Source organism: Talpa occidentalis, unplaced genomic scaffold (assembly GCF_014898055.3).
Source record: "Talpa occidentalis isolate TD23 unplaced genomic scaffold, MPIMG_talOcc4v2.1 talOcc4.7, whole genome shotgun sequence".
NCBI lineage: Eukaryota > Metazoa > Chordata > Mammalia > Eulipotyphla > Talpidae > Talpa > Talpa occidentalis.
The window spans coordinates 4,308,365-4,323,434 of record NW_023605083.1 but is presented as its reverse complement, the minus strand read 5'-3'; the positions used below and the strand labels follow the sequence as shown (position 1 = coordinate 4,323,434).

At 63.4% G+C, this 15,070-nt stretch overlaps 1 protein-coding gene across 1 annotated transcript; it reads right to left on the bottom strand.

Annotated features, from left to right (window-relative positions):
• Positions 1–4,701: 4,701 nt before the first annotated feature.
• On the bottom strand, positions 4,702–14,838 carry CUNH9orf50 (chromosome unknown C9orf50 homolog). Its single transcript, XM_037491452.2, has 7 exons — positions 14,677–14,838; positions 14,320–14,569; positions 13,993–14,080; positions 13,798–13,914; positions 11,164–11,324; positions 9,661–9,803; positions 4,702–4,911 (listed from the first exon to the last, which is right to left on the bottom strand). The coding sequence occupies exons 1-7, from the start codon at positions 14,836–14,838 to the stop codon at positions 4,825–4,827; spliced, it is 1,008 nt and encodes a 335-aa protein (XP_037347349.1). The 3' UTR covers positions 4,702–4,824.
• Between the last annotated feature and the right edge of the window lie 232 nt (positions 14,839–15,070).

Sequence of the window (15,070 nt, the reverse complement as noted above, 5' to 3'; positions counted from 1 at the left end):
GTGAGCGCCGGCCCCCAAGGAGGTGGGGAGCCCAGCTCTGTAACCCCAGGATGGACTCTAGGAGCCTGGGATTCTCTCCGCTGGAGGCAGGAGGGTGCTCCCACGGGCTTGCCCCAAAGGCTTACTTCACTAGGACTGTGACACCCCCTACCCCCACCCGCCCCCCTCCGCACCCCGGGGGCTGAGGTTGGGGGGTGCCAGGGTGCCCTGGTGGATCTCACAGCTCAGAGGCCTGAGTGGGGGCAGGACTGCCGTCCCAGCAGGAGGGCAGCACGGCTGGGGCCCAAGCTGGGGGTGCCTGGAGGCGCCAGGCCTGCCAGCTCGCCCGGAGCCAGGTGGGAGCACGTCCAGGGCAGGGGCAGGAGGGCCCCCCAGAGCGCCCTGAACGCCGAGGGCACCTGCGGCCTCGCTCCCCGGACGGGCTTGAGCCCTCGCGCCCCTCTGCCTGCTGTGCCCTCCGCGGGCCCTGGGCAAGGCCGCCGCCCGGCTGCCCTTTCAAGTCGGCCTCCACGGGCTCCGGGGGCTGCGGCGCGGGCGGCCCGACATCAAAGCCGCCGCCCCAGCCGGATCCGGTTGCTGAAGGGGCGGGCGAGCCGGGGGAGCCGGTTTCGGCGGCGGATTGTGCTTTCATCCCGGGCTCCGAGGGCCAGACCTCCCGAGGCCCGCGTCCCTGGCCCCGCCCGGCGAGTCCCTGCAGAGCTGCGCCTGGAAGGCAGGGCTGGGGGGACTGGCAGCGCCCCGGGCCCCCCAGGGACAGAGCCGCCCCCAGCGGCCGGTGACCCCAGGCCGGTCCCGGTGCTTCTCCGCGCCTTGGCTTGCCAGCTGCCCGCAAGGCCCGGCTGGTCTTGAGGCGAGGGCCCAGGGCTGCCTGGTGCTGGCCCCTGAGCTTTGCAGTCAGCCGGCCTCGGGCACCCGCCCCCGCCCGGCAGTCCCCCCCGCTGTGCGGCCTGGTCTCAGAGACGCAGGCCTGTGTGGCCTGAGGTCCAGGTCTTCCCATCCTGGCCTTAGTCTCGACACCCACCCTCAGGGGTGACCCGGAAACCAGCCCTTCTTGAGGTCCCTTTGCCTGTCCAGGCAGGGGCGGAGGGAAGCTGCCATCTCTCTGCCATGACCACAGCGAGAACAGCGGCCGCCTGCCCACACAAGCCTCACTGCCCCTGCGCTGGCCACTAAGGACTTCCTCCCTGGGGTGGGCAGCTCGGAGAGGGGCCTTGACTGGCCCAGCAAGTGAGACCAGAAGGTGCCCCTCGGAGAGGTTCCCACGGCCTCTCCCCTCGTCCATGCCAGCTGCCCACTTCCTGATCCCTGGTGACCCCGGTGGGGTGGGCAGGCTGGGAATGATGAAAGCAGACGCTGCATGGGCCACCAGCAGGCAGCCACCCTCGGAGGCCTATCATCCCCAATTTACAGATGGGGAAAATGAGGCACTAGTTGGTCACACAGCCAACTATGTAGCAGAGCTGGGCATTGACTAGGATTTTTGCTTCTAGAGATCTGGGATGAGAAGGCAGGCCCCCTGACCCCGGAGGGGAACCATCCCAGTCAACACAAGAAGCCCAGAGGGAGGGCCCTTGGGCCCATGAGACAGCAGAGGGGCTGAGGCCAGAAGCCAGTGGTCCCGGCCTCACAGGAAGCCTCCTGGTCAGAATTTGAACCCAGCCTGCCAGGCTTTTGAGCCCCAGAGAGGGGTCCCACCACCCCCAGAGCAAGCATCACAGTCACAGAGCCTTGAAGGGCTTCCCTATGTGGGGACTTTATCTGCCAAGAGAGGGCAGCCTCAGAGGCCACCCAGGACACCAGGTGCTCTCGGCTGGCGAGATGGGACGGGTGCCCAGGTATCCGGCAGATGCCATCCAACACAGAGATTTAAAATTCCTCCCTGGAAAATCAGATAATCAAGGAAGTCAAATACCGTGAAATGAGTGTCGTCTCTGCCAGAACCCCAGGGGAGCACCAGGACCATCACAGGGCAAGCGCAGCAGTGTGACCCTCCCCCTGGTCTCACAGGCAGGGAAACTGAGGCTCGGGACACAATAGGGAGAGTCCCGCGGAGACGATTTTGCCCACTGCCCAGCATTTCCGGATAGCCTTCTGTCTTGGTCTCTGTGCTCCTGGAACTCAAGGTTGGCCAAGAGTGGCCCCTGGACACTAGAAATGTCGCCATTGCTCACACCTGATCCAGGAGGGCTTCCCTGAGAAGGAGACATCTAAGCTGAGAGCTGCTGTTAAGCAGGAGTCAGTGAAACTGGTGGGAACAGCATTTCAGGCAGAGGGCAGGAAGCATGTGCAAAGGCCCAGGGGCACGACGGTATGGCTCAGGAGAGTACAGAAGCCACAAGCCTGCTGCAGAGTGAAGGAGGGAGGGAGAAGTCCGGAGGAGGCAGGATCTAGGCTCCGTGGAGGCCACCTCCACCAGGTCAGCGCTGAGTGGGGAGAGGGGAGTCCAGTAAAGTGGGGGTCAAGGCTGGCAACCAGAAATCCAGCCCACGATAGCCACCCTAGGGGCACCCGGGGCTTCAAACCTCAGGAGCACCCCTGTGGGGAGCAGGATGGCGGTGGGAGCAGTCTCCACTTCAGCTCTAAAGCCTGCTCTGTTAGATGCCAAAGAAAAAGGAGGGAGATCAAAAGGGAAAATTTGCAAGTTCCATCGACCCTCCATTCTGGTAAAGCACCCAGAGCTGTGGGAAGAAGTATTAGGGTCTTAGCGCCACATGAAAGCTAAGGATGGTCTCTTTCAGGTGATACAGGTGATACGTTGGGGTTTCTTAGATCAACTGATTTACTCCTCAGAATTTGAGGCACAGAGAGGTTTAGTCACTCGCCCAAGGTCACACAGCAGGTAAACGGCTAAGCCAGGATCTAAACCCAGGCGGCTGGGCCTCTCTGCACCCCGAACTAACATGAATGTGTGTGTCTCACACCCCCATGTGCGCACACAGGGGAACCTCCCGGTGGGTCTCATCTGATCCCCAGAAAGGCCTGGACCCCAGTGACCTGGCTTGGCCAGACCCCAAGCTGGAGCTTAACCTGGAGCTCTCCATTCCCCTTCCCCCCGGGCCTAGTCCACAGGTTGACTTAGGTGCCAAGCACTGTGTGCACACATGGGGGTGTGAGACACACACATTCATGTTAGTTCGGGGTGCAGAGAGGCCCAGCCGCCTGGGTTTAGATGCTGGCTTAGCCGTTTACCTGCTGTGTGACCTTGGGCGAGTGACTAAACCTCTCTGTGCCGCAAATTCTGAGGAGTAAATCAGTTGATCTAAGAAACCCCAACGTATCACCTGAAAGAGACCATCCTTAGCTTTCATCACAGGGTCCCATGACCCCCCCCAGAGTTTAGCCCCTTGACCCCAGCCACGACAGCACCCACAGTGCTGGGGTTCCATCTTGGTGCAACTTTCGAGGCGCTGTCTGTGCCTGCCCCTGCGTGGCCTGGACAGGAGGGCTGACGCTGCCTGGAGCCCTCTATCGGTGCCCAGGCTCACGGGGCCAGGGCGCCCAAGGGGACTCTTTCTAAGGATGAGAACACACTGCACCCAAACCCTCACCCAGCTCTGGGGTGGGGCCTGGGGAACAGATCTCCAGGGCAAGCTTTGAACAAACAAAACAGAATGAAAACAAGCTTCTAACCCAACTGCCGGTCTCAGCCCCGGGCACTTCAACCAGCGTGGCCAGGCCTCTCTGGCAACATGCACAGGCCACTTGTGCATCGGGGGACGCTGACCCCCACCACACCTGGCCCCACCCAGCTGGACACTGGGCCCAGACCCACCCTCCTGTGAGCTGGGACTCATGCCAACTCCATCTGCTGAAAGCGTCCTGTGACCGACTCTCCTGCTGAAGTGGGGGGCTGCCCCATTTGGCATCGGGAGGGTGTGCATGGATGGACAGTGTCCCCAGGGAATGTGAACCTGACCCTGGGAGGCAGCATGGCTTTGAGGGGCCCTAGTGAATCAGCTGTGTGACCCCAGGATGGTGTCCACACCTCTCTGAGCCTGGTAGCTCTGCCATAGGGCCAAGTTTTGGCTGCCTCCACCATAGTCCTTGCACTTAGGAGGGGGGTGGGGGGGTAGGGGGTGAAGATGATCTGGGTGCACAGTGTACCTGGGGGGATGCTGAGACCAGGTGCCTGCACAGGCACCCAGCACAACCACTCAAGCTGCGGGCGCCGCCTGTGCCATCTACACAAGTAAATGACCTTGAAACCGCTTCTGTGGCCTCCAGGTACGTTGGGAAGTGGGATGCAAAGTGCAGAAAGCGTGTGCAGTGCAGAGTGTGTGTGAAGTCGGCTCCACAAGCATGCACTTCTGGGCATGTGCACATACCACCTCCGGAGGGTGCACAGGAAAGTGGGGGACACCAGGCTGTGGGGGGCCGGCTGGGGGGAGATTCCTCCTCCCTGGTTTTTCTTCTTCTGCCCGTCCCACGCCCGCAGACGCGCTCCCTTGGGCCTGGGCTATCTGGTTACCGCAGCGATGCCGGCTCTGACGGTCCTGAGCTCCTGCGGTGCTGACCCAGCTCCCAGGGACCGGTCACAGGGACTTGGGTCTGGACCACACCCAGGCCTAGGCTGATCAGTTGCTGCCTCCCAGAAGCCCTCCTGGACCTGCCTGTCAGCCTGGCATTGCCACAGTTTAACGTCTGTATTCAGAATCAGCCACATCACTTGCAAGGACCCACAAAATGAAGATTCAGGGCCCCTTGTATAAAATTTATTAAGAATTTCAAGTTGGCAACAGTAGAGACTGAACCCCTGTGCGGGGCCCTCACATGTGCAGGGCCCTTCCGGGTGAGGGGACCATGCGGGGCCTGTCTGTACCCCCCTCACCAGGACACGGGCTCCCTGAGGCTGGAATGTTGTCTGCCTTGTCCACAGAGCCTGGTGGGCAGTAGCTGCTCAATAAATGAATTCTGTAAAGGAAGGAGAAGGAAGGAATGGAACTGGGAGACAGCAGTTTGCCAGCAATACCCGCCTGTGCCCTCCACCCCAGCCTCGTCCTCTGGGCAGGAAGGAAGCTGGGTCCACCTCCTGGGGAGCACAGCCCGGGCTCGCAGGGGGCGCCTCCCCTGCTCCCTGTCCCTGCAGGGCTGCCCCTCACAGCACTCACTCGAATTTCCTATCTGGACCTCGGCTGTGTGCCCCCGGGGAAGTCACATAACCTCTCTGTGCCCTGATTGCCTCATCTGTATCTGGGGCTGGGGACAGGTCTGCTTCACGGAGTCATGCCCTTCTCCCTGGGCGAGTGAACGAGCTCTGGGCACCGCGAACTTTAACCCAGGCACGTCCACGCTGCCTGCACCAGGGCACGTCTGTCATTCCCCACTGCACACTGAGCTCAAGAGGGCAGAGCCTAGTCCGCGTTCCTGGCCACCATACACAACCTTAGCCTGGGAGGCGGCTTTCCCCAGAGAACACACTGGGGCCCTCAGGTCCCCCAAAGGGTCCTGGCCGGTGGGTTCTGTAGGCAGAGTCTCTGGGGTTCTGCAGCCACAAGGATTGGAAAGCAGCCCAGAGCCCAGCTGGCTTCCTGGGAGCTGGGGGCATCCCTCAAGTCCCTGAGGCTGCCAAGTGCAGACAGTAAACGGGGGAAACCCTGGCAGGTGAGTGATGAAGGGTCCCCCAAAACCCCCGAAGGGAGATAGCAAACGAGTTTCTGATTATTGCTCCTCTGGTGACCCACATGGCACAGAGACCTTTCCCCATGATCCCCTCCCCCCTCCCCGCCTTTCTGGACAGTTTCTAGGGAATGTTGAGGCTTGTGGGGCTTCCTGGAGGTGGCAGCAAGTGTCTCCTGGGAGGGGGTTGATGGCCTTGGACAGGATCCCAGGAAGCTGCAGACCAAGTGCCTGAGGGCATACGTGGAGGGAAAGATTAAAGGACTCAAGAAAGCAGAAATGTGGGGGAGGAAGAGGATCTGGGGGGAGTTGATTAAGGGCACAAAGTTTGAGGGACTGGAAAGAGCCAGGCAGCTCCACAAATGTGCGAGTGCGTGTGGCCAGAGCAACACCTCCCCCGTCCGGGGCAGCATCTTCCTGGCCCCTCTCCTCCCCGGGCTGGTCCACCCCTGTTCCAGGTGTCACCGCACACCCTGCGCGGTGGGTTGGGTCCCCTTCCACGCCCCAAAACCCCAGGCCTCCCATTATAACCCCAAGCCAGCTCCTGGAACTGCCCCCTTGAGTCCATGTCTCCCACCAGAGGACAGACTCCTGAGGGCAGCCTGGACCCTCTGGGTGCGCCCGGGGCCCCATGTGGGGTCACCTAGTAGGTGCTCCGTGAAATATCGGTTCAGACAGCTGCGCACTCAGGTCCCGGAGCCCAAGCGGGCTGGCTTCTTCCACTGGCTCGCCACTCGGACCCTTGCCCAGACAGGCCTCACCCTGGAGCGGGGCCTCCCTGTGCGCCAGCCTGGAGGGCAGCTGTGAGGCTCCTGTGCTGGAGGCGCCTTCCTCCTCCCGGTCTCTGCTTGCCTGTCTCCATCCTCTCCTAGATGCCCCCTCCCCCCACCCAAAATCTCCCCTTGACCTTGCCCGCGTCCAACCCTCCGCCTCCAGGGAGGCCCATGTGCAGGAGGCTGGACTGGGGTCAGGAAGGGTCCCCCAGCCCCGGAAGAGACGGCCCCCAGCTTGAGCTCCTCCTGCTAAGAGGTGAGGTTGTTCCCTGGGGCTCCTGCCGAGCTGGAACCCAGACAGCAACACTCCATCTCTGTGACCTTGAGAGAGAGTTTAACCTCTCTGGGCCTCCCTGGTGGCGCAAGCGGTTAAGCACAGCGCTGGGAAGCTGGCCGCAGCCTCTGCAGCACGAGTTCCATCCCCGGCCAGGGAGCTACCCACACGGTGAGGCAGACCTCTCCTGTCTCCCCGCTGCTCCCCTCTGCAGTGTATTTCAGTCAGTCTGCCTGTTCTGTTCCCCACTCTGTCTCTGGTGAATCCTCTCACCCCCACACCCCTGGCCCGCACCCCAGTTGTTGTATGCATAAATAAATACATCTTTTTTTTTAAAAAAAATCTAACCTCTCTGGGCCTCAGTTTCCCCAGCAGGGAATGGCTCAACTGTATTTGGTGACAGGAGGCCCGTGGGGGCTGGTAGGACGCCTGTGGGCCTAGTCCTGGCTGTAGCCCCCTCGGACGGCCCCTGCCTCTCTGGGCCCCAGCCCTGTGGGGCTGCCAGTGGGGCTACAGAGGGGCTAGTGGACCCGCAGGAGAAGGAGCCTTGGTCTTTCTGCCTCTCCCCCTGTTCCCACTGGCCCCTGACACCCCACCCATTTGGCACTGGCTGCCCTGCCTGGGGCGGGTAGAGGTGGGTTGGGTGGGAACAAGCGCGATTGGTCAAGGCCAGAGAGCAGACGGGAACTTGAAAATCAGCCTTGCCCCCCCCCCAGAGGTTCAGGGGGTGAGGTTATGGGGGGCTGTGTGGCCCCCCCACCGGCCACGAGTGCAAATGTACTGCTGGGTCTCCTGGGGTGGGTCTGGCCAGGGGGAGGGGGGGGAGGGCCTGGGAACAGCTGGGGGGTCCCTTCTCCCAGGCAGTGCTCCCCCCCTCACCCTCCCCCTGACCACCCCTCATTCAAGTGCCGGCGGCTCTGCTGTGGGGGTGGGGAGGACACTCTGTGGACAGGAGGTGGGGGGAGGGGGCACCTGTGGACCCCAGAACACAGGGTGGAGTCTGTGGGAGACCACAAGGGGCAACCCTGCCCTGTGTGTGGGCTGCCGGGTGGGGGAGGGGGCCTTTGCAGATGGACGGTGCCCGCGGGTGTGATGCTTTGCAGTGGGGTGGCCTTTGGGATGTGTGCAGTGTGTGGAGTGTCGTGCGCGGTGAGGTGTGTGTGGCGCGTGTGGTCGTGGCGTGCGTGGGGTGGGGTGTGTGGACGTGTGTGGTCGTGGCGTGCGTGGGGTGGGGTGTGTGTGACGCGTGTGGTCGTGGCGTGCGTGGGGTGGGGTGTGTGGCGCGTGGGGCTCAGGGTGTGGTGTGCGCGTGCGGTGCGTCCTCCCACCGCGTGGGGACCGCGGTGACTGTGGGTCTGGAGCCACATGGGCAAAGTCCCCATGTTGGGGGGGCCGGGAACGGCCCCTGAGGCGGGTGGGGGTCGGGGGCTGCCGGCCAGGCCAGGGGTCCTCGGCGCACGCACGGGAGTGGGGGTGCGACCCGCAGGGCGCCCCAGCCTGAGCCTGGCAGGGGGGACCCCTGGGAAAGCCCCGCCCCATGGCCCGCCGGGAAGAGCTTGGAGACGCGCCCGGGAGTTCTTGGGGGGCGGGTGGGGGGGGCAGTGGCCGGCCAGGACTGTCCCAGGCGCCTCCGCCCGTGCGCCCCCGGGGTCCACCTTCCCGGGCCCGCTGGGCCGTTTGGGTTTAACAACAAAAAGCGAGAAGGAAGTTGGGGCGCGGGAGCCCCTCCGCCGGGCCGGCGGCGCCCCGAGGGGAACTTTTCCACCCCGCGGGGCCAAGTTTCGGGCCCGCGCGGCGGCGCCAAAGCCAGGCCGACACTGCCCCCGCGTGGGCGCGCGCGGCGCTGCAGCCGCCGGGGAAACTGAGGCCCGGGCGGAGCCGGCGGGGCCCCGCCCCCGAGGCGGCGCGGAGAGACGAGGACCCCGCAGACCCCCAGGCCCCGCAGACCGCCCCCGGAAACAGAAATACTGGGGGGTGGGGCGGCGGGGTGCGAAAGTCCAGAAAAGAGGGTGGACGGCAGGTCACCCCGGAGCTGGAAAGCCCCTCCCGCCCCATGAAAGGGGGGGTGCACGCAGCATGGCCCCCCCAGGGTTTGTCCAGTCTGTGCCGTGATCTACTTTTTTCCTGGAGCCGGGGCAGCCCTTCAAACAGGGTCTCCGCCTGCCGCAGCGGTCCTGGTCCTCAGAACCGCCCCCCGCCCCGGCCCCCCACCCCCCCCCCGCCCCCCATCCTCTGGCTTTCAGCGCGGCCTGTTCCCTCGCTGGCCAGGAGGTGGCGGCAAACGCCCGGCGGCTGGGGCTGGACCGCGGGCCGGAGCGGGTGGGCGGCCGGGGCCGCCGCTTCCAGAGAGAAGCGCGAGGCTCCGACTCCGCCCGGCGGGAGCAGCGCTGGCTGCCGGCGCCAAACCCGGGGGGCAGAGAGGGCGGGTCCCGCCGGGGCAGGGCTGTGGGCGCAGGCCAGGCTGTGCCGGCCCCTCGCGCCGCCTCCCGCGGCTTGGCACACTGACCTCGCCCGCCGCGCCCGCGGCTCGGAGAGACGCACATGCCCCCCCACCCCCCCAGATGCCTGCCCTGGGGGTCGGGTGGCCGCGCAGGCCCGGGAAGGCGGCGGGGGCCTGGCCCCGGCCCCAGTGGCCCCCCGGCCGCGGCGGAGGTCAGCAAACAGCAGCGGTGGGGGCGGGCCTGGCTTCCCCGCAGGCCTGGTTCAGGTGTGGGCCGACCGAGCTTGACAGAGGCTGTCCCTCAGATTAAGGAATGGGGGCGGGGGGGGGGGGCCGACTTTCCAGAAGGGGCGTTCACTTGCAGCAAGCCCTGGCCTCTGAGGCTGCCGTGCCCCACCCCTCAGCCTCATCCCCGCTGATTCTGCCGCTCCGGCCCGGTCCAGGCCCCCAGAGCGCAGCAGCCAGGAGTGGGAGAGGCCTGTCCAGCGAGCCCCGGCCGCAGGTCCCCCCTCCCGGGCCTTGGGTTTATTTGCGGAGCAGGGAAGACGTTTCCTCACCCCTGGCTCTTGTCCCACGGCCGACCTGGGCCTCCAGTAGTCGCTCAGCTCTGCGCCGGTGCAAAAGACAGGAGGGGCTGGAGCCCTGTGGAAGTCCCTGGCTTGGGGGCCCAGCACATCAGGATGCTGGGCAGAAAGGTATCCTAGAGCGAGAGGGGGGACCAGCTGAGGGCGCTGTGGGGTCTCAGGGCAGCAGATGGGGCTCCCTGGACCACGCAGGATCCTGTTCTGCAGCTGGAGGGCACAGGCGCTGCGGTCAGACCCGTTTTACAGATGAAGAGACTGAGATGCCGCTTGCAATATGGGGCTGAGCCCTGACCCCAGGCAGCCAGGCTGCAGAGCCCAGACCCAGCCTTCCAGGCCCTGGGGGCCTTGGAGCAAGCAGGGAGGCTGACCCCACACCTGCCCCCCACACAGCCACGGTGATTCCACAGGTGCCAGGAGCCCCCCAGCCTCTGTCTCCAGGAGCAGGGCTCTTTGCCCACCTGCCCCAGGATCTGTGGGTGTCCAGGGAAGATTTTGGTTCCTCCCACTGGCTCTGTGGAGGCCCTGGGGTGCAGGACAGGCTGCTCTCCATGGAAGTGTCTCCCTTGGTGGACAACTGGCCTCCCAGTGAAACAATTTGGGGAGGGGGAGCCTTCTTTCCGGGAGTGACTGGGGGCACTCTGATTTCTCAGCTGCTTTATCATCTGATCTCCTGGCTTTGTGGTCCCCACCAAATTAGAAAGTGGGCAAAGCCTACACTATCTCCAACCTTCCAGACCCTAAGGGGACAGGGCTGGGTCCCTCTGGAATGTGCAAGGGTCCTGGATTGAGGGGGCTTTTCTCCATAGCTAGGTTTTGGGGTTTCCTGAAACTGCACACAGTAAATATTCAATAATAGAGGCAGGCTGAGGAGTGTAGGAGGCCCTGGGGCTGCCAGATGCTGAGATGAGACGCAGCGGGCAGGAGGAAGGGGGCAGGAAGGGCTCGCCCTGCCCGAGCAAGGGCCAGCTTCTTTGGAAAGTCCTGGAAATGCCCAAATGAACCCTATCACATCCATCCCCTTCATCCAGGGGTTTGAGACAAACTTCTGCCCAGATGGCAGGGGCAGGGAGGTTTGATCTAGTAGAATTTTCTGGGCACCTGTTCACCCAGGGCCCTGAAGTCAGCCTTCATGGGTCTGAGAAGAGGTTTCTGGTGCCTTCTGGCCCTCTCCAGTGCCTGTAGGCTGTGTGTGGGGCCAGATGTGGGCTTGGGAGCCTGTGGGCCTGTGGGAACCCTTGGCGGTGAAGTTGTTCCAAGGTGGCGTGGCCGGGCAGCCACCACTGCAGCTGCTCCCTGGTGCCACCTGCCTCGAATCCCCTCTGCTAGTCCTCGGGCCCTATGCTTGGTCCTTGGTGGTCACCCTGACACTCTAAAGGGGTCAGAGGCCTCTTCTCCCAGGACCCAGGGTCACAACTTCTCCCCTTCCAGCTCCAGGCTGGAACTTTCTGGGGTCCAGGCTCCCGGCCGTCTGCTCACCCGCGCAGTAGCGGTCCCAGTAGCGGATGGCTGTGTCCCGGAGGGTCTCATCTGCGAATCGCACTCGAAAGGGGCAGTACCGCCTGTGGGACCCAGAACCTTCCCCTGAGGAGCTGTGGGAGATCACGGCCTTGAGTTTGGGGGCCTGCGTGCTGTGGAGCCTGTTGAGAGAGGGGAGAGAGGCAGGGAGGGCCGGGGCCTGAGCCGCGGCCCCCCACCCACCACCGTGGCCGCGGCTGCTGGCAACAGAGCAAGCAGGAGTCCCAACCCCGGGAACCAAGATTGTGTTCCCACGTTACAGGTGAGGAAACTGAGGCCCAGAGGTGTCTGCACCTTGCCCGTGGCCACACAGCCGACTAAAACGGGTCACACAGAGCCAAAGTTCAAATTCTGGTCCCACTGCCTTCTTATCAGGCAAATCCGCAGAGAGGATAAGAAAACCAACTCAGGGCATGTCATCCTGAGCACCAGTCTTCACTCTCCCCTCTCTCTCTCTCTCTCTCTCTCTCTCTCTCTGACATTATTTCTATGTATTCTGTGTTCTACGTCTTCTGTATACATGTATTTCTACGTATTCATTTGTCTGTCCACATACTTACCTGTTTACCTACCTACCTGTCTCTGTCATCTCTCATCTATATCCATCCATCATCTATCACCTCTATTGCCCCCACCATCACCCCTATATTGCCTGCGCCCATCTCCCCCTCCCCACTCTTAGCTTCAGAAACCTCAGTTCAGTTATCAGTGTCTTTAGTTTATAATTCTTTTGCTTTATCAGCTCATCTGTCAATCCTAACTCTATGAGCCTCAGTTTCCTCATCTATAAAGTGGGGTTCATTGCCGTGTCCACCATGCAGGGTTGTGGTGATGACGTGGACGACACAGCACCCCCCCAGGTGTGCAGGACTCAGAGTGCACCTCTCTTACTGGGATCGCCAGCCTTCATTGGGTCCCTTCCCAGCCACATGACCTTGGGGACTGTCCTCTAGTCTCCATTTTGCAGTTTTGCTCAATAAATTCTGTATTCTGTGTTACAGGCACCATCCCAGCATCCTTATAAGAATTTGGTGAGGTATCTAGGACAGGGCCTGGCATGGGGCCTGTGCTCATAAGAGATCTGTTATGGTTACATTATTGTTTTGAACTTCAGCCTCCAGGGCAAAGCTGCAGGAGGGCCTGCTTGATCTACTCAGAAGTGCCTGTTCGTCCTTAAAGACATGCATGTTGCGAAGTCTGCAGCCACTTATCTGACCACATCTTTATGTGTGTCTGTGTCCTGCCACTCCTTCCTCCCACTCCAGAGCCAAGCGGCCAGGAAGGATCTGGGGCAATACTGGCTACAAGCACTGGGACTGTTACCTAGCCACTGTCTGCTCCTCAACACCCACCTCTGCCCTACGTCTGGAGTCTCAGCTGCCCTTCTCAAGGGTCGAGGAAGCCTGTTTGCGTGCACCCCGCTGCCCCCCACAGAGCCTGCCCAAGAGTCCTGCACACCACTGGTGCCTGAGTATTGGCTCTTGGATAGGAGTCACTGAATGAGCCCACTTTGCTGTTGCTTACCTTTGCGATCCCGAGCACCACACTTATGCTATATCTTGGAGAAGTAGGGTGTTCATTTGGACCGGCTGATGAAAAGTTCCTAGGTTGGCGAATGTTTTGATTTCTGGGGCCTGTTCTGACTCCTCAGTGATGTCTGCCTGAAACTCTGTGTCAGGAATGGTTCAGAACGGGGGCAAGTGCTGTGATAGCTTAGTACCGTCTGCCACGGTCCCAGGATGAGAAGGATTGGTACCCATGTCAGGTATTTACTCTCTGGATCTTTAAACCCACGGGCACTGCTCCTCACCCTTCACCTCTGTTTAAGCCTGTCCAAGCTGGGGAGATTTTTTCTGCATTCTTTCCCCTCTATCAGAGCTGTGACCCAAGTAAACGCTTCTCCTACCTCCATTTCTTATTTTATTCCCCCCAAATATTTGACATATAGTGTAAATGTTAGAGGTGAACGGTGAGATGGGTGAAGGCGGGAGACACCGAGTGGGTGGGTGCATGAATGAAAAGGTGTGAACAGAAGGACTGAATCTTAGGGGGCTGGGTAAGTGTGTGTTCAGATGCATGATTACGCAGATGGGTTCGTAGACTTGTGGAGAGCACCAGGACCCGATTCGGGACGGAGAGCATGCTGGCTTTACAGGTGCATGGAAGGCTGTGTAGACGACTGATCTTTTGATTCATGGGTGAACGGACAGAATCGTGGGAGGTTGTGGCTGGAAGGGTGGCGGATGGAGACCTGGCCCCGGGATGAGATGTGTGCAGAGACAGGTGGATGGACGAGAGAATGAATGTTCGTGGATTCGTGGATGAACAATGAATGTGAGCGGCTGGATGGCTGCATAGGTGTTGACAGATGGTTCTTGACCGGGTTGGCAGACCTGATTCATGGAGAGATCTGCGCAGGGATGGCGTGGATGGACCTGGGGCTGCATCATGAACGCTTGAATGCTTGGGTGGTAGCCTGGCCCACCCGTGGACACGTGGATGCACAGGAGAGGCAAACATTCATGGGCGAGTGCAGGGGAAGGAAGGAAAGAGGGTGCTTTCTCCGCACCCTCTGCGCCCCCCGCCCCCACTCACTGGCTGCACTCCTTGACGGTGCTGCACGGTGGCTGGGCGCCCCTCAGGGGACCCAGGGCTGTCATCTGATGGAGCAGAGCCTTCTGCAGGTCCCTCTGGAGGTGGGATGATGGGCCCCTTGAAGACAAACAGGCCCCGCTGGAAGGCGCGCCGGCCCCCCCCAGGCCGCCCCGCCCCCGCCGGCGCGGCACTTACAGCAGGTCCGCGTGCTGGGAGCGGCTGCGGCTCCGCGGCGCGGGCGGGAGGGGCTCGCGCGCTTCCCGGGGGTGCTGCGAGGCCGAGGCTGCCGGGCGGGCGGGGACAGGGGGGAGTCGCGGCTGGGGTCGGTCCTCGCCGGGTCTCACGGGGGGGCAGCCTTGGGCTCGGCTCCCGCACCCACGCGCCAGTGACACCCCCCGCCCCACGCGCGGTGCTTCCAGGGCCCCCGGCGGCCAACCCGGGCCCCGGGGCGCCGCCCGGCGCGTGGGGTCCCCCGGGGAAGGACCGAGCCCCGCCCCCCACCCCGCCCCGAATGGGACCCACTGGGTGTCGGCGGCGGCTCCTCGCTCAGCGCCCGGAGCTGGCGCAGGAACTGGCGGAACCTGCCGGGGAGCAGCTCTCCCAGGAGGGCGCCCAGGAAGTCGGGGCCCTCCGGGGCCGGGTCCCAGCGCGGGTCCTCGCGCGGCCCAGGCCCGCGGCGCGCGGGGTCGGGGTCCGGGGGCGCGCGGGCCGCGGGCAGGGGCGGCAGCTGCACCGACGGGGGCGCGCGCCTGTCGTGCGCCGCGCGCGGGGCCTGGGCGGGCAGGGCGGGCAGGCGCGGCGGGGGCTCCTGCCGCCCCCCCGGAGCTCGGGGCGCGACCACTCGCTCCCGGAGTCCGGCCACCACCCGGAGCCGCCCACCGACATCCTGGAGCCCCGCGAGCTCTGGGCGCGGGGGGCTGCCCGGAGCTCCGAGGGCGTCAGCCTGGGCAGCAGCGGGGCTCTCCAGCGGCGACCGCCGTCGCCTGGAAACCCCTGGGGCGCCGCCTGCTGGGCCCCGGCCTTGGGGTGACGCCGGGGCATGTCTGGCCCGCGCTGGGCTCAGGGCATCCTCGGCAGGCGCGGGTGCGGGGCGCCGGGCGAGGAGAGGCGGCCGCAGACCCGCCCCCAGGCCATAGTCCCCCGAGCCGGGGGTGTGTTTTGGGGTGACAGCGCCGGCCGGCCGGAGTGGGCGGCTTGAGACCTCGGCTCCCGGGCCTCTGTTTCCTCACCTGCAAGGCGTGACGGCGAGAGTCCCCACCTGTTTGAGTTGCTG

What these genes read in the sequence shown, in the direction of transcription:
- CUNH9orf50 (XM_037491452.2), bottom strand. Translation starts at nt 14,838, where the DNA reads ATGCCCCGGCGTCACCCCAAGGCCGGGGCCCAGCAGGCGGCGCCCCAG. An exon ending in GGAGCCGCCGCCGACACCCA is followed by an intron (nt 14,081 to 14,319) that starts GTGGGTCCCATT and finishes CCCGCCCGGCAG; the next exon opens with CCTCGGCCTCGCAGCACCCC. An exon ending in TCCCAGCACGCGGACCTGCT is followed by an intron (nt 13,915 to 13,992) that starts GTAAGTGCCGCG and finishes TTTGTCTTCAAG; the next exon opens with GGGCCCATCATCCCACCTCC.